Source organism: Rhincodon typus, chromosome 26 (genome assembly GCF_021869965.1).
Source record: "Rhincodon typus isolate 14 chromosome 26, sRhiTyp1.1, whole genome shotgun sequence".
NCBI classification, from domain to species: Eukaryota; Metazoa; Chordata; class Chondrichthyes; order Orectolobiformes; family Rhincodontidae; genus Rhincodon; species Rhincodon typus.
This window is the reverse complement of record NC_063357.1, coordinates 8,635,583-8,656,126: the sequence shown is the minus strand read 5'-3', so window position 1 is coordinate 8,656,126 and position 20,544 is coordinate 8,635,583. Positions and strand designations below refer to the sequence as shown.

At 47.3% G+C, this 20,544-nt stretch overlaps 1 protein-coding gene across 5 annotated transcripts in view; it reads left to right on the top strand.

The window, feature by feature from the left end:
• The window catches only part of LOC109922848 (RNA-binding protein Musashi homolog 2-like), a 295,031-nt gene that overhangs the window by 226,251 nt on the left and 48,236 nt on the right, over positions 1–20,544 (top strand). For 3 of the 5 annotated variants that reach the window (XM_048612468.1, XM_048612466.1, XM_048612467.1), the window contains exon 7: positions 12,543–12,719. The exons of the other annotated variants lie outside the window; for them this stretch is intronic. In XM_048612468.1, the coding sequence (XP_048468425.1) occupies positions 12,543–12,719 (177 nt within the window). The remainder of the gene's footprint in view (positions 1–12,542; positions 12,720–20,544) is intronic. 5 annotated transcript variants of the gene reach the window in all.

Genomic DNA, 20,544 nt, shown 5'->3' with positions numbered 1-20,544 from the left:
TGGGCCCTGTCCATCAGGCTGCAGTGTAGGCCCTGTTATCAGGCTGCAGTCTGGGCCCTGTCCCTCAGGCCGCGGTCTGGGCCCTATCCATCAGGTGGCAGTCTGGGCCCTATCCCTCAGGCCGCGGTCTGGGCCCTGTCCCTCAGGCCGCGGTCTGGGCCGTGTCCATCAGGTTGCAGTCTGGGTTCTGTCCCTCAGGCTGCAGTCTGGGCCCTGTCCCTCAGGCCGCGGTCTGGGCCCTGTCCTCAGGCCACGGTCTGGGCCCTATCCATCAGGTTGCAGTCTGGGCCCTGTCCATCAGGCCACAGTGTAGGCCCTATCCCTCAGGTCATGGTCTGGGCCCTATCCATTGGGCTATATTGTGGGTCATGTCAGCATGTTTGATAGACATCAACTGTCAATATTGCATTACATTTACAGCTTAACTAATTAAACTACTTGGTATAACTCCAAATAACAGTTGAGCAATATTTCTAAATGTCAAAGCTAAATAGTTGTATTAAACACTGTGAAGGTGGCAGTGCAGATGATGCGTTGCACCTGTAGTATGTGAAAGGTAGTGGACACCAGATCTGGAGCCTGATTGCCTGCAGCTGGTGGAACTTTGGATCTGAGTTAGTGAGCTGAAGCTTGCGTTTTAGACGCAGTGATGCATCAGGAATGGGGAAAGTTACCTGGATGCTTTGTTCCAGGGGGTTGGGGGGAGCACAATCACACGCCTCAGGATATAGTCTTCAGGTTTGCTCTGTGGTCGGGGTTAGGAAGGGTGAAGACTGGTGAGATAGGTAGGACTGCTGAGAGATGTGAGCTACCCAAGGTTTGACCAACACGGACAGCCAAAAGATTTTACTCCCCGAGCCACAAAGGGTGAATAGGATTAGCGAGTTCAATGTGTAGCTCAAACATTGGTGTGCGAGAAAAAGATTTTGATTCATGGGACACTGAGACAGGACTGAACAACGTGGGAGCCGTATCTTTGAGAGGTGTGACACGAGAAACAGAATGGGAACAGAGTTCTGGGCCAATTCAATACCTGAGGCTGAACAGAGGGCATTGGGGGAGAGGGATCATGTGATGGGAAGTGTGGGATATTAAAGAGAAAGTACAGGGCAGTACTGCAGGATACTGGAGTAGGAAAGGATAACCAGAGGTGACTGGAAGGGACAGAGTGCACAAGCATATATCTGTGATGATAGGGACTCTTGTATTGCAGGGGTAGCGTCCTTGCCTCTAGACTAGAAAGCCTGGGTTCAAGTCTCATGGAGGTGTGTAATAACATCTCCGAACAGGAACAATATTATAGCAGTGATGGGTGAATTAAAAGCATAAATAAGTATGGTATGACAGCCATTCCTGAAACATTGGGGCTGCATGTTACAGGCCCATTGCTGGGTGTGTTTTGGGAACAGGGGCATGTAATAAAGGCTGGGTACCGAGCTCACAACCTTCCCACCCACTCCTCAGCTCACGCCCATAACACAGGCTGGAAGCAAGTGTCAGAACTGGCAGACCACTCACCATTTGGAAGTCAATAATTAAGGAACTTCTGAACTTGTTAAAAACTTCATGGACCCCAACATTACGTTGATCAAGCCATAATATGATGGGCTGTGAATAGGTAGATTCTTTTACTGTGCAGGGAACCCTGTTCCAACTGTGCAGGCCATTGGTGAGAGCACAGCTGGAGTGCTCCATATGGTGTTTGTTTCTTTAGCCAAGGAAGTAATGCACTCCCATTGGAAACAGTTCAACAAAGGTTCAAAAACAAAGTTGCGGGAAAAGCTCAGCAGGTCTGACAGCATCTGTGAAGGAGAAAACAGAGTTAACATTTCGGGTCCGGTGACCCTTCCTCAAAACAAAGGTTCACTTGGCTGGCTCCTGGGATGAAGGGGTTGTCTTATGAGGAAAGGATGAGCAGGACCTGTGCTGACTGGAGTTTCAAAGAACGGGAGAGGATCTTACTGAAATGTTTTGGGGGAGGGTGGGCTTGACAGGGTTGAAGCTGTGAAAAGCTTACCTGTTGTGGAGAATGGAGAACGCAGAGGCAGTTTCAAAATGAGGGACCTGCAGTTTGAGATTGTCATAGTCATAATCATAGAGTCAAACAGCACAGAAATATGGGGGGGTGGGGTGGGAATGGTGGGGGGTTGGGGGGTGGGGGCGGGATGGGGAATTACTATTGTCAATCTTTGAAATTCCGTGCAGCCAACTCCCCCAGAGAGCAATGGAAGGTGCATCATTGAACATATTCAAGATGGAGTTAGACAGAGTTTCGGTTGATGAAGGAGATGATGTTGATTGGTTGGGGGGTGGGTATGTGGTGGGGGGGTGGTTGGTGAGTTGTCAGAAACTAAACTGGAGTTAAGACCCCCCAAAATCATGGTCAGCCATGATGTTTTCAAATAGTGGAGCAGGCATGAGGGACCAAATAGCCTACTCTTGTTTCACTATATCAGGACGTTAGGCTGGAGCGTAGGCCCCAATCTCAGTGCTGGGGACAGATGCTGAACGCCTGACATTGTCTGAATTCGATCCTTTTCGTTTTGTTGACCTCTGACCCTGATGGTGGGGTGTGCGCAACTTAGTGTGACTGACACTGACCGGCATATTCCTGACCTTTCTGCCATCTGACTTCAATCTGCACGCCACTGCACTGAGACGAACGCCACCTTTGTCCGCTTATAACCAGCAAAAGATGGTTTTCCAAGAAATTAGAATGGGAAAGAAAAGCCACATTATTTTTTAAGAATGACAATTTTACTCGCGGCCTTTGTCCGTGGGAGTGCCTAGTGATTCCTGGAGACTCTAGGGCCACTGTGGATAGCTGGTGATCCCAGAGACAAAACCAGGGGGTGGGCAGAATAAAAATATTGGAGGTGGGAAAGTGTTAAGAGAAAAAGAATGGATGGCCCAGATTCACACTGCAGCTAAAATCCCTTTCCACTAAATCACCTCAGCAAAGGCAGCAAAGACACTCGGCATATATGGCGGGTTTAAAAAGATATATAATCGTTATGTTTTTGATTTTGTCAAGGCAAAGTGTATGCTGTCTGACATTGTGGTGTCTCAATTACCAACAAACTCCCACGCAACCCGAGATATCCAAATATTTGCCATATTTTTTAAAAAGTCTACAAAGGAAGAATGGCGTGTAGCCTCCCGCTGAGACATATAAAGTACCTCTTATGTTTACATCCTATTCTCATGCTGCTGCCTGAAGCATCTGACAGCTTGACACAGTAACAGATCCCTGGATTCTGCTCGTTGCGAGAGCGTTGTGAAGGAGAAAAAAAAAACCTGAAGAAGGTGTGCATTTGTATAGCGCCTTTCACAAACCTCAGGACGTCCCAAAAGCGCTTTACACAGGGGTAAGCCATTCAGCCCATCAAGTCTGCTCCTCCACCTTGTAAAATGATGACTGACCATCCACTCCAACTTCTTTTCCCCACATTATCCCCATATTCCGTTATAATAATGGCATTTAGACTCTGTAAATCTCTAAACAGATTCAAAGACTGGGGTTCTTCGGCAATCTAGGCAAGAGAATTGCAAAGGTTTACCACCCTCTGAGTAAAAACAAGTTCTCCTCTCAGTCCTAACTGGTTCCTCTCCTATTTTGAAATTGTGCCTCCTGGTGTCCCTGCTATAGGGAGGGTATTGTTCAACTTGAAAGGGTTCAGAAAAGATTTACAAGGATGTTGCCAGGGTTGGAGGATTTTTGAGCTACAGGGAGAGACTGAATAGGCTGGGGCGGTTTTCTCTGGAGTGCCGGAGGCTGAGGGGTGACCTTATTGAGGTTTATAAAATCATGAGGGGCGTAGATAGGGTAAGTAGACAAAATATTTTCCCCAGGGTAAGGGAGTCCAAAACTAGAGGGCACAGGTTTAAGGTGAGGGGGGAAAGATGTAAAAGGGACCTAAGGGGCAACTTTTTCACACAGAGAGTGGTGCGTGCATGGAATGAGCTGCCAGAGGAAGTGGTGGAGGCTGGTACAGTTACAACATTTAAAAGGCATCTGGATAGTCACAGGAATAGGAAGGGTTTACAGGGATACGGGTCAAAAGCTGGCAAATGGGACTGGATTAATTTAGGATACCTGGTCAGCATGGACAAGTTGGACCGAAGGGTCTGTTTCTGTGTTGTACATCTCTATGACTGTATGATTCTAGACTCTCCAATCCCAGAGGAAACATCTTACCTGCATCCACCCTGTCAATCCCTTTGAGTATTTTGTAAGTTTCAATGAAATCACTTCTCATTCTTCAAAATCCTAGAGAATACAGGCCCAGTTTCCCCAATCTCTCTTCATAAGACATTCCTGCCATCCCAGGAACAAGTCTGATGAACCTTGACTTCACTTCCCCTATAGCAATAAGACACCTTCCTGTGGTCAGGAGACCAAAACTGCACATGCTACTCCAGGTGCAGTCTATCCGAGCTCCTATACAATTGAAACATGACTTTAACCGGTGAAATTCTTTTTAAGCGTAGCTACTGATGTAACGGAGGAACATGGCAACTTGCACCCAGTAAGATCCTGCAAACGGCAACGTGATAATGACCAGAGAATCTGCTTTCTTTTGAGATGTGGGGTAAATATTGGTAGGTGATGCCTGCCCTACCATTCTGTGAAACTGTGCCACAGGATCTTTCCTATCCACTGGCAAGGCCTTGGTTTGAGTTACTTTATCTGAGAGCAGCAGCTCTGACAGTGCAGCACTCTCTCAGTAATGCACTGGTTGATGACTGTGTTCAAATCCTGGAGTGGGACTTGAACCCACAACCTTCATACGAGAGTGCTCGAGTGAACTTCAAATAGAAATGAGAACACTGATGAGTGGTAAAAGGTGACCTGGTCCAGCAGGTCTGCCTTGCCCTCCATGATGACCAGACTATTGTCCCTAAATACTTCCTCTTAGACCCACTTTGCAACCATATGATCTCCTGAGAGAGGCAAAGAAAAATTGAGATCAATGTCCAAAAATGGCAGAAAAATGATCTGGAAAATTCCTCTCCCACCCACTCCCCTTCAGTGATCAGATCCTGTCCAGGAGATGGCATAAAGAAAGGAAGAGTCGAGATGCTTTTAATTTTTTTTTCCATTCATGGGATGAGGGTGTCACTGGCTAGGCAGCATTTGTTGCCCAGAGGGGCAGTTCAGAGTCAACCACATTGCTGTGGGAGTCTGGAGTCACATGTAGGCCAGACCAGGTATGGATGGCAGCTTCCTTCCCTAAAGGACATGGGTGAACCAGATGGGCTTTTTCCCCATGATTGAAAATGGATTTGTGGCTCTCATTAAATATGTTTTATTCAATTCAAATATCACCATTTGCTGTGGTTGGATTTGAACCTGGGTCCCTAGGATCTTTGGATTAACAGTCCAGCATTAGTACCATTAGGCCGTTGCCTCCCCGTAATCTGTTCATATGTGTTAGAACATGTATCTGGGGTAGGAGGGATTTGGACCTGAACCTTCATGATCCAGAGGTAGGGACACTATCACTGCACTACAGGAGTCTCCAATGATAGGCCAACCAATAAGTTTAAGAAGATGTAATGAAAGCCCAGGCAGTGAGGGGAATGGGACAGGACAGGCTTGGCATTTGTTTGTTGTTAAGAATCTTAATTAGAAACATGAGAGACTTTGAATAGTTGCTTGCTCATCTAATTAGCGACATGCACAGAGAAATGTCCAAACTCCCAAGGCCACAGAACCATTAACACTCACTACAGAGATGGATTAAAATCACAGAAGCCTTTCATAATGATTAAAGATGAGCTGAGGGTTCCCTTTTGTGCAGCGACCCCTTGACTGTCAGGAAGCTCTAGCCAAAGTGGGACTGTTATTTTTGTTTGAGTCAAGCTGAACCAATTCCACAAGCAATAAATAACAACTCAATCTGTGATGCTATTATCTAGCAATCAGCCAGGCCTGATTATCAATAACATGGACGACATGACTCTTGATTAGAAATTGACAAAGAGATTACGTGAGGCAAAAAAAATTACGTGTCATTAAAAACAAATAAGGTGCTATGTTAGAAAGAGCTGAGAAAAAGAGAAGCATTAACACTGGGTTCGATTCCAGGTTTCACGATTTAGAAAGGGTATCACAGCCATAGAGAGAGTACAGGAGGCATTTAGTAGATCAGTGGCAACTGTGAGTGGGCTTGAGAATCTGGGGTTGTTCTCCTTAGAGCAGAGAAGGAGCAGGGGGAGGTTTGATTGGGGTGTCCAAAAATGTTGAAAATGGGGAGAAACTCTTTGTGAGACTGCAGAGTCGGTGTAACCGGAGAACACAGCTGTAAGATGTCTGGCAGAAGCAATCTTCAAGGGTGTTGAGGGCTGGGCAATTAATGCTAAGTGACGCCCACATCCATGAATAAACTTTTTTTTAAGAAACAGTAATTGCCAACTTCTGCCTCGGAAGGTTCAAACTCAGTCGACGTCCTGTAGGATTTTTTTGTGCCCAGTTTTCCGAGCTCCCTTATTCTTTACTTTGGAAAGGTTGATCTCCTCCTGCGTTCACTGCTTGTGCAAGCCTTCCAGCAACTGTCCATTGTCCCCTGCCCGCACTTGCATAGAACATAGAACATAGAACATTACAGCGCAGTACAGGCCCTTCGGCCCTCGATGTTGCGCCGACCTGTGAAAACCAATCTGAAGCCCATCTAACCTAAACTATTCCATTATCATCCATATGTTTCAGATGATCTCTCACAGCATCTCGAGGCCTCCTTATCCATTCCCTTTCTGAATCCATTCTCTTTAGATGCGGCTGACATCCCATCGTAGCTTCCTGGCTGGATCCTTTGCTCAGTCACCACTTTTGACCAAACTCAGCTCCTTTCGCAGGTGGTACATTAATCCAAGCTCTAGCCCCAACTCTTGAACTGCCTCACCTGAAGAAGGAGCGAGGCTCCAAAATCTTGTGTTTTCAAACAAACCTGTTGGACTATAACCTGGTGTCATGTGGTTTCTGACCTTGTCCACCCCAATCCAACACCGGCACCTCCACATCATGCCTTAGAAGTGGTCATGATGAGTCTTCCCTCTGACCTTTGCAAATGCGCACCAGGCAAGGGACATGTTGTCACACCCTGAGCTGTTCAAACGAGAAGTGTACCCAGCTGTCCAGGCTCTGGGGCAAGCGATTTCAGGTTGGCTGCTGTTCTACCGGGGGAGAAGCTTCATTTGGGCCCTGGTACCAACACTCACCTCAACCCCACTCCCGTACCCCAAGTCACCGGCTTAAGTTGGGCGTGTGAGGCCTCCATTCACGGCATTCACTCCATATCTGCCTGGGTAGGGTCTTGTGGTTTGGGCTAATACCAACAGATCTGCTTCTCCACCAACAACTTACATTTCTGTAGCACCTTTAATATAATGGAATGGCCCCAAGATGTTTATAGAACACAGTCAGATGACCAGAGGGTCTTAGGTTTTAAAGAAACATCTTGAATGAGGGAATGAAGTCTCCAGGAGCAGATCATTATTGGATAAACTTTATGAACTGAGGCTAATGCCCCTTCTGGGGCAGGTTACTTCTGCCTCCTTCATTGTTAACAGTGAATTAGGTTTCATATTCCTGCAGTGGGCACTATCCCAGCATCTCACCACTTACTTTGAACTCAGGACAAATGGAAGTCAACTACAGCACCCACCGCTCCACTGCTCGTCAGTCCTGTCTCTACACCAGAGCATGGCCAATACCCCAAGTAGATTTTGCCCCAAACTTCATCTCCCTCCCCCTGCTCTGATTGTGCATTCCTGCCCTGGCAATGGGCAAGAGATGTGAGGCGTGTTTTTGGAGTTGGGTTCAGTGGGCACCTGGAGGAGCTGGAGGTGAAGTCACTTATTGGTCCCAGATCATTTGTTGGGTGTAATGAAATATTTATTGCTGCTTTGAGGATGACAGCCATTCAGAGAGTGTGTACTGTTAAGACAAGAGTATGTTTCTTTTCAATGAGCTCCAAACAGCTTTCTGGCAGACTAACAAATACTATGCCAGCAAACAGGGAGTCAGGGAAAATTGGCCTTTTCTGTAGGAAAGGAAATTGAGTGTATACTGAACTTTGGGTCTGCTTGGAGCATGTTTTTGGTGAGACACACCTGGAGTACTGAGCGCAGTTTTAGTCTCCTTATCTCAGGGAAGGATGTTCTGATGATGGAGGGAGTGCACTGGACATTTACCAGACTGATTCCCGGGATGGCAGGACTGACGCATGACGAGAGTAAATTGGTTCTTCAATGAAGTTTATAAGAATAATTGGGTCGGGGGTGGGGGTGTAGCGTGGTGGGATCTCATAGGAACCTATAAAATTCTAACAGGGCTAGATAGGGTAAACACAGGAAGGACGTTTCTCATGACTGGGGAGTTCAGAACCAGAGGGTCGCAGTCTAAGGATATGGTGTAGAACATTTACGACTAAGGTGCGGAAGAAATGTCTTCACCCAGAGAGTGGGGAGCCTGTGGAATTCTCTTCCACAGAAAGCAGTTGAGGCCAAAACATGGAACGTTTTCAGAAAATAGTTGGATATAGTTCTTTGAGATGAAGAAATCAGAGGGTATGGGGGAGAAAGCAGGAACAGGGGACTGGATTGGATGATCAGCCATGATCATATTGAATGGCAGAGCAGGCTTAAAGGGCTGAATGGCCTAAATCTGCTCCTAGTTTATTTTTTATGTTTTATTGCACAGGTGAAGACTTGTTGAATGACTGAATCTTTGAACATTTTTCAGAGTGATTCAATTCAGAAAAGCTTAACCTGTGACAGACCAGACACTTGTCATTGTTTTTGTTCGATAGCACTCAGTCACCTCCTGTCCGCTACCTCATTTCCTGCCCGGATACATTTACTGCCATCGATCTTTCTGCAATCCACTTTGGGGCCCCAGACCATCAGGAACTCCTGTTCTACTCTTGCTGACCTTTGAACTTTCTCTGCACCCGGTTACTATGACCCATGAACTGACTGGTCCAAAAGAGGGACTAATTCCCTTGACTGATAATCTGCACAATATTGAGGCCAAGTCTGGCTTGCGCTACCTCGTTTCAAACCTGCAATGCCAGGAGAATTTGGGGTGGGAAGCAAGGAGGGAACAAGTCAGGATCTCACAGGAATCCTTGGCAAGGCAACCAGGGTGAGAGAACTGTTTAATTTGCAGGGTATTTTTTATAGGTGCTACCTTTTGGGGTGGAACATTTTAGCTTGGCACTGAAAAGCACTGGCAGCCAACAAATAGGCTTGTTTGGTGCCCCTCGGCTTTAGCAGTCAGTATGATTTAAATGCATTATGCACAGCTCAGATATAGTGCACCAAAGATGTCTTCCCTCTCAATTCTTGGTCAATCTCAGGTTCTCTTTTTACATGAAATACAGGAGTCATTCAGTCTCTTCAGCTTGCCCTGCTGATCAATAAGATGTTGGCCACTCAACTTCTCTGTCTCTCTGACCCCCGACCCGAACCCCCTCCATCCCATGAGAGACCAAAATATTTATTGAGACCCCCGTCTTCAGTATACCCAATGATTGAATATCCATAGCCCTCTGGGATAGAAAGTTCAAGAGATTCGTGACCCTCTCAATGTGGCTTTTGATGGTCCACTGGATTCAAGGCACCGTGAGAACAGACTAGGTAGAGAAGACAGCCTTAGATTTGATTCCCATCACACAGTCAACTGCCCAGTGTTGGGTTGGGACAGCAGTTGAGTGCTAAAGTTGGTTGGCCTTATGTTTTTGGGTTGGAGAAAGTAGAGTCAGGTTGCTGGCCGTAGATGAGGGAATTGTTGTCAGGCAGGAATGCTGCTTCAGATCACTTCCAAAGGATACATGCTATGTATCAGCATGGTTTGGAATTGAACTGGACTAGCTTACCCTGCTTGGTAGGGTAACTAGATAAGAAAGAGTAGGTGATGATGCCAGATATCAGTGAAAATGTAATCTAACAAATGCCCACACCTTCAAGAAAAATGGTGAGAGGAACAGAAGGGCTGGGTTGGAGATAGAAGGGATACTGACGGACAGGAATTAAATCTGTCTCAGATTTTCTCCCTGCACTGTGCTATGTTACCAGTCATCCATTTACTAAAGTATGAAGCACAAGTCAGTCCGTCTTCCGCATCTGCATTTGTTTATATTTCCCAGTTCAATGCAAACTTCAGTCTGCTCTCTCCCACTTCCCAGCAACTCCCCCTACTGGGGAAAACCAGCTCTTCAACATTTGCTCCAGTCAGTATCCGCTGCTATCTATTATCTGTGGAGCACGTTCTAGTTCTATCTTAAAGGGGCTGTCATTACAACACTGCACTGGCACAAGCCAAGGTATTTCCCTTAGTATAGCTGTGCCAGTGCTGTTGCTTTGGTTTCCCCTTATTGCTGTGCCAATGATTCCATTGCATGTACTCCCAAGAACACAGCTCTTTTTATTTGCTGTTTGTCCCACTCTTTTCTCCCTTGCACCTCATCTCTGTTAGGGCACGCAGGGCACTGCTGCTCCTGGAAGCAGTCAGCCCCACTTCTCACAGCTGGCCTGAGTGGAGCAGCCATTGGAAAGTTAGTTTCCTGGCTTTTTTATCCAGCGCCATGCCCTGCAAAAACTAGCAGTCTACAGTATTCGTTGGGAATAGTGGTTTGTGTTGGGGGTTGGAGTATGGAATGCACAGCAAGGATTGGCGTTGTGTGGGGAGGACTTATTCAAAGTCTGACTCTCCTTTCCCTCTCGCTTAGTTTAATATTCAACCTCTGGATTTGGGCATCATTGGCAAGGCCAATTTGTTGGCTATCCAGATTGCCCTTTATTCAGAGGCTTGCTGGGCCATTTCAGGGGGCAGTTAAGAGTCAGCAGAATTGCTGTGGGTCTGAAGTCACATGTAGGCCAGACCAAGTAAGGATGGCAGATTTCCTTCCCTAAAGGGCATTAGCGAACCAGATGGGTTTATACAGATCTGGCAGTTTTATTACCAATGCTAATATAAATATTTCATTGCACATTTATTTATGAACTGAGTTTAAATTTCCCAAGGACTATGGTGGGCTTTGAACTCCTGCCTGCTCTAGATCATAACCATAAGATGTGGCGGCAGGTGTATGCTCCACAGTTTAAGGAGATCATGGCCGATCTGATAATAACCACATCTGTTGCCTTTGTTGGGACTGCCACTCCATGTCATCCTGAGTTCCCTTTAACAGTGAGCCCTCCCACACTGCATACTGAGGACAGTTGATAGCCCAGAGCAGGAGAAAGCCCTTAGTTCCTGTAGCTCTTAGTTCTCCCTTTTGTGGCACGTTTTCAACCAAGCATCTATAGCGTATGTGTGTGGGCGCATGCGTCTGTGTGTGTGTATGTGTGCACGTATGTGTGTGTGTCTGTGCGTGTGTGTGTGTGTGTGCCTGAGTGTGTCTGTGTATGTGTCTGTGCATGTGTGTCTGTGCTTGTGAGTCTATGCATGTGTGTGTATGTGTGTGTCTGTGTGTATGTGTCTGTATGTATGTGTGTGTGTATGTACATGTGTCTGTGTCTGTATGTGTGTGTGTCTGTGCGTGTGTCTGTGTGCGTGTGTCTGTATGTATGTGTGTCTATGCATGTGTCTGTGTGCGTGTGTGTGTGTTTGTTTGTGTGTATGTGTCTGTATGTATGTATGTCTGTGTGTGTCTGTGCCTTCACAAGATTCCTTTGTCCCTTCCCTGCTGTTCGGGTGGCCTCCCTAACACAGTAACATGCCTGCCTGCTGAAAAAGACCCTGTGACAATTGTAGAGGCTCTGTTAGGGAAAGGTGACACAGGTCACCACATTAATGGCCAAGTGAGGAAGTAAGAACGTTGCTCATTTTCCTGCCGTGGGTACTGGCATCCTGCAGGAAGGACCACAAGCAGGACACAGACTTAGCTGGGCACTGCCTTCAACACAACAGAAAACGCAGGCATGCCCGGCACAAATTCCCTCCAGGTGCGGGATCTCAACTCCCCTGTCATTGCACAGGCCCCACAGCCGTGAGATTGCTATACAGCCTTGTTTGCCAGTCGGTGAGTTCGTTGGTACTTAGCTGGCAGTTGGAGGTGGGGGGTTGAGCTGCACAAGCAGCAACAACAAAAGAAGTTCCTGAGCTTCATTCAGAATTGACGCAATAAAACAAATGCTTTTGGACTCGTTCAGGATGAGATTTCCATGTCCCTCTGAAGGATCTGAGCTGTACCTAATGCATCTAAATAGTGGAAAGAGTGCAGAACTAATGCATGGTTGAACCAGGGTTCGGTAGACTGTTGGAGGAGATGGCAGGAGGTTATTGGTATCGGCAGCAAGCAGGAAAATTGGGATGCCCTGATTCCATAGTCTCTGCACCTCTCTGGGAGCGGGCTGCAATTCTGTATTGCTGGTGGTTTCAGTCTGCTGTGTGTCCTCGTACACGACTTTTCTCAAACTTCAGAGTCCTAGACTTGCTGTTTTAACGTGGTGTGATGTACAAGGGCCCAAGCGTTGGCCCCTGGTGGTAATTGTGTGCCGGCTGGACAATGATGAAGGCTCCCTGTGTCTCACAGGGTTTGCTGATTATGGTTTCTATTCCACGCCCGGCGATCAGCGGGCCACTTTCTCGTTTGCGGACTACGGCTCAGTCGGACTGCGGGCTGCTCAGATGCTGCGCAGCGAGCACGCTCCGTCAGCAAGCAGCCCCTCCCTGCACCATCTAACCAATGCGGATCAGTTTAAGAACCCAGGTTTGTGCTCCACATTCATTTCTTACGGTGGTGGTGAGGCGGAGGGAGGGAGGGAGGGGGGGTGCGGGAGAGGTTGGGGAGGGAGGAGGGGAGTGGGGTGACGGCTGGGTATATGGGGGGGTCGGTGGTGATGGGAGCGGGGAGCGCGGTGGAAAGGTGTGTTGGTGTGGTGAGAGTGGGAAACGATCTAATCTAATCTTAGAGCAACACTGCAGGCCTAAAGGCCACATCTCCACGTCTGTCCTGTGTGGCATGTTGTTGGGGAGAGGGGGAGTGGGGACTGTGAGCTGGGGAAGTGGGCTTCATAATCACTTTTGTCTTTTTCACAAGAGGGTAAAAAGATTTTATGCCTCACGTGATTCCCGACCAACCCCGCCACCCGCCTCCCCCACCCAAAAATAGCCATTGATCGATCATTTTATACATCGGTGACAGTAAATAATTATTTTGACTTCTGCATCAAATTGGTGTGTGTGCTGAATATGAAGTGGCCTCTCTCTCCTTTGGATAGTTTCTGTGCTTTTAAAAGGCTTACTATTTTGAGCGGTCATGTGTCTTTTCACCCCCCAGAAATGTTGCAATTTATAAACTTTTACAAAACACACACAGTCTCGACTCACTCTTCTGCCTCTCAGCAGCTCTCATGATATCATGGCGTGTCAATTCTATGGTTCCCTTTTACCTCTCTCCCACCCCCCAGCTTGCTACCCATCAATGCCAGCACAGGGGGAGGGGGTTAGAGATGGTATCCCCACTCCTGAGCCACAGGCTGTGCCGCAAGGTGTCACCAAAGCGGAGACCATTCTGTCTCCTTCCCTGGTCATAAAATCTCGGAATCCCTATGTTTATCGTGGTGACCATCAGTTCTGCGGAAGGGCCACTAGACCTGAAACATCATTTTCTTATCTCTCTCCCCAGTTGCTGGCAGACCTGCTGAGTTTCTCCAGTAATATCTGTTTCTGGGGCCCAGGAATCACTCCCACTCAGTGTGGAAGCAGGCCATTCGGCCCATCGGGTCCACACCGACCCTCCAAAGGGCATCCCGCCCAGACCCCCACCTCTACCCTATTCCAGTAACCATGCATTTCCCATGGCTAATCCCTGGACACTACAGGGCAATTTGGGTAGACAAACAGGAGGCTGGAAGAACACAGTAACCCAGGCAGCATTTGGAGGACAGGAGCAGTTGACGTTTCCAGTATTACCCTTTTTCCTGAAACATTGACTGTTCCTTTCCTCCAGATGCTGCCTCGCCTGCTGTGTTCTTCCAGCCTCCTGTTTGTCTACCTTGGATTCCACCACTGCAGTTCTTTTGTCTCTGTGGGGCCATTTAGCATGGTCCACTCACCTAACCTGGATGAATAAGCGAATTTATGTATTTAATTTTCTTCTACATTTTCCCTGCATTTTGGAGCAATTTCCATTTAGCCCCATTCCTCCCCCCAGCCCCCCACTTTGTGGGCACAGTCAAGGTCAAAGCTGTTCTCCTTGTGATAAGCCGCGATTTGACTGGCTGTTGAACACCACTATACTTTGGCTGGGAATGGAGTGATTTATTTTTCTCTAATCAAAACAGAATTTGGATGTGGGCTGGACCACGGTAAATAGCAGTGGCGACCAGGTGTTTTTTTATTCTTTATTCATTAACAGGATGAGGGCATCATGGCTAGGCAGCATTTATTGCCCATCCCTAATTGCCCAGAGGGCAGTTAAGGGTCAACCACATTAGAAATATAAAGAGGGTTAGGCTGCGAATCCTCAGCACCATCTGAGGAGAGAGACCTCAGGGTGCTGACCTCCCTTGGTTAATAACTTGACATCAGAATCAGTTGAGACCAACGTTTGTCGACCTTAAAAAACGTTAGCCTTGCCTCTGTCTCCACAGGTACTGCTCATCCTGCTGAGAGTTTCCAACACTGTTTTTTTGAAGTCAGCTTCTATCTTCTGCTTTTGTATTGAGGGCAAAGTTGTTTCATCTCTGAAAAGAAATGCTTAAAGGGGCTGTGTCGTCGCTGGGGGGCAGGGGAGAAGGGAAAATAGATTTGGAAATAATTTTAAGCAGCCTGAAAATGTCTCAGTTGGGTGGCACTCCAGTGTTTGATGCCGTGTCTTCACATTAGCATCGCACAAGTGTGAACCTGTGGTCCAGGCCAACACTTTGAGAGTGCGGCACTCTCCAGGGCATTGTCTCTATGGTATTGTGTCAGACTGGTGCCTCATCCATTAGTTCAAGTGGCTGTGAGAACATCCAGAGGCAACGTTTGCAGAAGGTGCAAGGGAGTTGTCCTGGACCCCGACCAAAACACATCTGAACTCATTTAGGATCTTGCTGTGCACATATTGAATGCTACATTTTCCCTTAACACAACGGCACATCAAAGAGAAAAAAACTACTAACTGTAAAACACTTTGAGGTTTTCTGAGTAAGTGAAAACTGCTGTAAGAATGTAAATTCTATTTGTGTAGGGAAATGTCAGTAAGTAAGACATTGGGTAGTGTCCCTGCCTCAGAGGCAGTGGCTCCAGGTTCGAGTTCCACTCCAGGACCTGACGGCTGAGGGAGGTGTGTTTGTAACACAGCCAAATAGGTTGATCATCAACCTGCAAATCCTTCCAGCACACAGCCACAGCCTATGGTAAGAGCGGGAGTGTTTCCTGGCACAGAAACAGGAACTGCTGGAGAAACTCAGCAGGTTTGGCAGCATCTGTGAAGCGAAAGCAGAGTTACCATTTCGGGTCCAGTGACCCTTCTTCAGAACTGATGGTAGCTGGGAAAAGGTTGGTATATATGCTGAAGATGGGGTGGGGGAAAGGAGAAGGAGTAAAGGATAGGTGGAGATGGAGCCCACAGAGAGAGAGAGACAAACAGTTGGGCAGACAAAGGAGCGGGTAAAGATCACCCTGGGAGAATGAAAGGCTGCCAATGGGTCCTTTCAATAGCTGACAATGTTTGTGATAGCAGCCGGTGTGACAACAAGGCCTAGTATGTAGGGGCTGGGGTAAGGACACGGGAGAAGTGCTCAGGCCCTAAAATTATTGAACTCCATATTGAGACCTGAGGGCTGCAGGGTGTCCAAGTGGAAAATGAGGTGTTGTTCTTCCAGCTTGTGTTGGTCTTCACTGGAGCACTGCAGCAAGCCTGAGATAGAGATGTTGGCCAGGGAGCAGGGTGGTGTGTTGAAGTGACAGGCAACTGGAAGCTCAGGGTCACTTGTGCGGACAGAACACGGGTATTCTGCAGAGCAGTCCTGCAGCTTGCGGTCATCCAGTCAGAATTCCTGGTCGGAGATAGTAGGAAAATTTCTGAAGAAGGGTCTAGGCCCTAAACATCAGCCTTCCTGCTCCTCTGATGCTGCTTGGCCTGCTGTGTTCATCCAGCTGTACATCTTGTTATCTCAGAATTCCTGGTCAGCCTTGTTTGTGGAAACTTGGTGTTTCCACTATCATTATCCATATCTCCAGACTGCAATGTGTTGTTATAGCAGCTCGGACACTGAGTGATCTCTAACAGGTCACCCGGTCAATCATTGCAAAGAGATATTTTTACTCACCACCTTACCAAACGTATAAAAGTGACAGAGCAGAGAGACATTTTCTGAAGAAGGATCCCGACCCGAAACGTCAGCTTTCCTGCTCCTCTGATGCTGCTTGGCCTGCTGTGTTCATCCAGCTCTACACCTTGTTATCTCAGAGAGACCTGTTCCCTCCCCATGTCTGATCCACAGCTCAGAATGACATTTCCCAGCTGACCTCCCATTTCCTTGGGTGCACAGAAGTGACAGAAGTGTAGGGTAAAATTCCAGGGTCCAGCAGGGGAAAAATACTCTGGGAAATTCGTTCTCAATACACCCTCCCCCACCACCTTCCCATCTCAGGTGATCAAACCCACTGCAGGAGATCCCATGGACTAAGCACATCCCACAGCAACGTCTCAAAAGTGCTTCACTCCTTGTGACATATTGCCTGCTGTTGACCTCTTCTATTTTATTTGGTGAAAATTGACATTATTTTATTTGATTTTGATTTTAGCATGTTACGTGTACTGAAATACAGTGAAAAGTTTTGTTTATGAGTGGTACAGGCAGATCACAGCAAGCAAAGGATGTACAGATCGAAAAGACTTAGAGGCATACAGGTTACGTAGCAGGTTACATTACTTGAGGTTAGAGTCCATTCAACAGTCTGATAACGGCCAGAAAGAAGCTGTTCCTGAACCTGCTGGTGCGTGTGTTCAGGCTTCTGTATCTTCTGCCTGATGGAAGAGGTTGTGGGAGATCATTACCGGGGTACGATGGGTCTTTGATGATGTTGGCCGCCTTTCTGCGGCAGCGAGCCGTGTAAATGGAGTCCATGGATGGAAGGTTGGCTTCCGTGATGGTCTGGGCTGTGCTCACAACCTTCTGTAGTTTCTACCTGGGATTACTAGTTCAGTGACATTGCCACTATGTTAACACCTCCCCTCTTAGACAACCTCAGAATCTGGTATTGAATTAGCGACATGACTACTCAGTAAAATGATACCACATAACTCCCGTTCCCTATTGTCAGTGAGTTCATGATTCGCTATAGGAACTTGTGTATATAATTAACAAACCAGCCTGGCTACAACATCCAGTCTGTTACAATCCCTGTAGAGATTGATAACTTTCTAAGGCAAATTAATTTCCCAAATGACCAATGGAAGTGAACTTGTAGACAGCATTTCACTTTTTAAGATGTTTAATGTGATGAGTAAATTATAGTCAACATTGATCAAACAATTAAACCAGAGAGTATTTGAGAAACTCAGCAGGACTGCCAGCTTCTGTGGAGAGAGAAACAGAATTAATGTTTTGAGTCTGGTGACTTCTTCCGTACTGTTCTAAAGAAAGGTCACTGGACGGAAAATGTTAATTGTACTTCTCTCTCCACACATGCTGCCAGACCTGCTGAATTTCTCATGTGTTTTCTCTGTTTGATTTGAAATTTCCCGTATCCTTTGACAATCATTCCTCCCCACTGGAATGCCCTTCTTCCCTGGAATCAATCTTGTAAATCTTTGCAGTCGTTTGAATACCGTAAACAGGGATCAAACCCGCTGACCCTCTAGATATGAGTGTATGACTTTGCTTCCATTAAACTGCTTCAGAAAGCATATCCCTGGCCTGCTGTGGTAGCAGCACAGTGGCTCAGTAATTAGCACTGCTGCCTTGCAGGGCCAGGGACCCAGGTTCAATTCCAGCCTTTGGTGGCTGTTAGTGTGGAGTTTGCTCATTCTCCCTGTGTTCGTTTGGGTTTCTGCTGGGTGCTCCATTTTCCTCCCAAAGATGTGCAGGTTAGGTGGATTGGCCATGGGAAATGTAAGGATAGAGTAGGAGAAGGGTTGGGTCTGGGTGTGATGCTTTTCAGAGGGTCGGTGTGGATTCGATGGCCTGCTTCCACACTGTAGGGAGTCTATGACAGGTATATGTAAATGAACTGATGGACAGCAATGATTGTACCTATGATCTGGAGTCAGCTATGAGGGCTGAATGGTCTAATTTTCTTATTGCTTATAAAGGTAGTCAACTGAGATTTCACAGTGTTACAGATGTTCCTCTTCACCACCATCCCCACTCCCCTACACCCTCCAGGCCTGTTGCCACCTCCACCAAAAATTTCTTCAGGTGTTCGGGCAGGAGGTTCATTGTTGGAGTTGAGTTTGGGCCAACTTTCGCCTTCAGTGCGATAGTGCTGGAGTCAGATTAAAGCCGGTTACATACGATTCGCCAAAAAAAGGCGATTTTAGTTGCCTGCTGAATAAAGTTCCCCTTGTTGTGTTTTTTTTTCAGTTCGCTCTGTACTGATTCTCAGCTGTGCCATCTCCATTTCTCTACCCAGGAGTGCACTCCTTGCGTGACAATATCGGTCCTAACCTGTTAGCCTGACTCTGCATGCAGCCTTGTGCCCTGAGGTCACAGTTTAACTTGTTTAAAACGTGGTTCCATGGGTAGTGCTCTTGCTTCTGAGGCAGAAGATTTTTGTGTTCGAATCCTACTTCAGGCCTTGAGTGTAAAAGTCCAGGCTTGATTACAGGTGGCCATTTACCTTTTGCAAATTGGTTCTCATACTTCCTGTCATGTTGATGGTAATTGGCTAATAAATCAGTCATCCATCAGGAATTGATAAACTATGCGGGTTAGTTTATTAAACACAGTAAAATACATTATAAGTTAAGCAGAGATAACAAGGTGTAGAGCTGAATGAACACAGCAGGCCAGGCAGCATCAGAGGAGCTGACGTTTCGGGTCGGGACCCTTCTTCAGAAATGGGGGAGGGGGAAGGGGGCTCTGAAATAAACAGAGAGAGGAGGGGTACGGCTGGGGAAGGTAGGTGGGATGGTGATAGGTGAGTGCAGGTAGAGAGTGGCGGGGATTGCTCAGTGAGGTGTGAGGAGCGGATAGTTGGGAGAGAAGATGGACAGGACAAGGAAGCGGGGATGAGAGGGAGGATTGGTCATAGGATGAGGCTGTGGGTGGGGAGATTTTGAAACTAGTAAAGTCTATGTTTAGGCCATCGGGCTATAGGCTCCTGAGTGGAACATGAGGTGCTGTTCCTCCAGTTTGCGGGTGGCATCATTGTGACACTGGGGGAGGCCCAGGATGGACATGTCACCCAGGGAATGGGAGGGGGAGTTAAAATGGTTGGGGACCGGAAGGTGTTGCAGAAGTTAAGCAGACATGTAACTGCATTTACTGCTAATGCCACCATTAGGTGGTTAAGTGCCTCCGAAGGAACACAGGTATGCTGTGCTGCTATGTCACTGCAGAGTGACAAAATGACAGCTGCCAGGGACACCATCTGTGTTTGGAGATAGTAAGAACTACCGATGCTGGAGGCCGAGATAACACAGCGTGGAGCCGGAGGAACACAGCAGGCTGGGCAGCATCAGAGGAGCAGGAAAGTTCTTCTGAAGAAGGGTCCTGACCCAAAACGTCAACTTTCCTGCTCCTCTGATGCTGCCTGGCCTGCTGTGTTCCTCCAGCTCCGCAGCGTGTTAACACAGTGTGTTTACTGCTTTGAGAGTTGCCTGGTCCATCGTCATCCACATCCAATTGTGGATCCGACAAGCAATTAACTGTCTATCGCCAGCCCCCGCGCTGAGCATGCTCCACAAGTGGAGTACAGTGACGTCAATGACACGTGTGCAGATGCTTCTTACCACAGCCAGCAGATGGCACAACCTGCCTCTGTGCATACACAAGTGCCCACTTTTGGCATTGGGGATAATCGCTCCGTTCTGTGTGCACAGCCTGCAGGCCCACAGCAAGCTAACTGCCAGGCAGAGTCACAGCATTGTATGTGTTTCTAATCAACCAGTTCAGAGATATTATTACACACCTCTGGGGTGGGTGAGACCTGGTCATAGGCTCCCTAACCCAAAGGTAGGGACACTACCAATGCGCCACAAGAGCCCCGTGCAACATTGTGTACATATGACACAGGATTTTAAAGGAGACCCCTCGTTAAAGTTCCTCATTTTGCAACCATTCTGATATCTCTTTATTACTTTAAAGTGCACTGTTGCCTACAATGAACAGGAAACACTACCATTGCAAAGATATATGATTGGCAGGAAGTGCCTTGGATTGCCGTAAGGTTGTGAAAAACACCATATAAATGCAAATTTTTCTTTCTTCAATAATCTTTTCCTCACTGTTGTTTGTCTTGACCAACCCTGTGAGATCACTTCTCTGTCAGCGCCTTTCATGTCCGAGAAACACAAGCGTTCCGAGGTGTTTGGCCTGACCCTCAGTCAGACAGGAGACCGCAGCCCCCTGCAACTCCCCGACACACACACCCCCGCT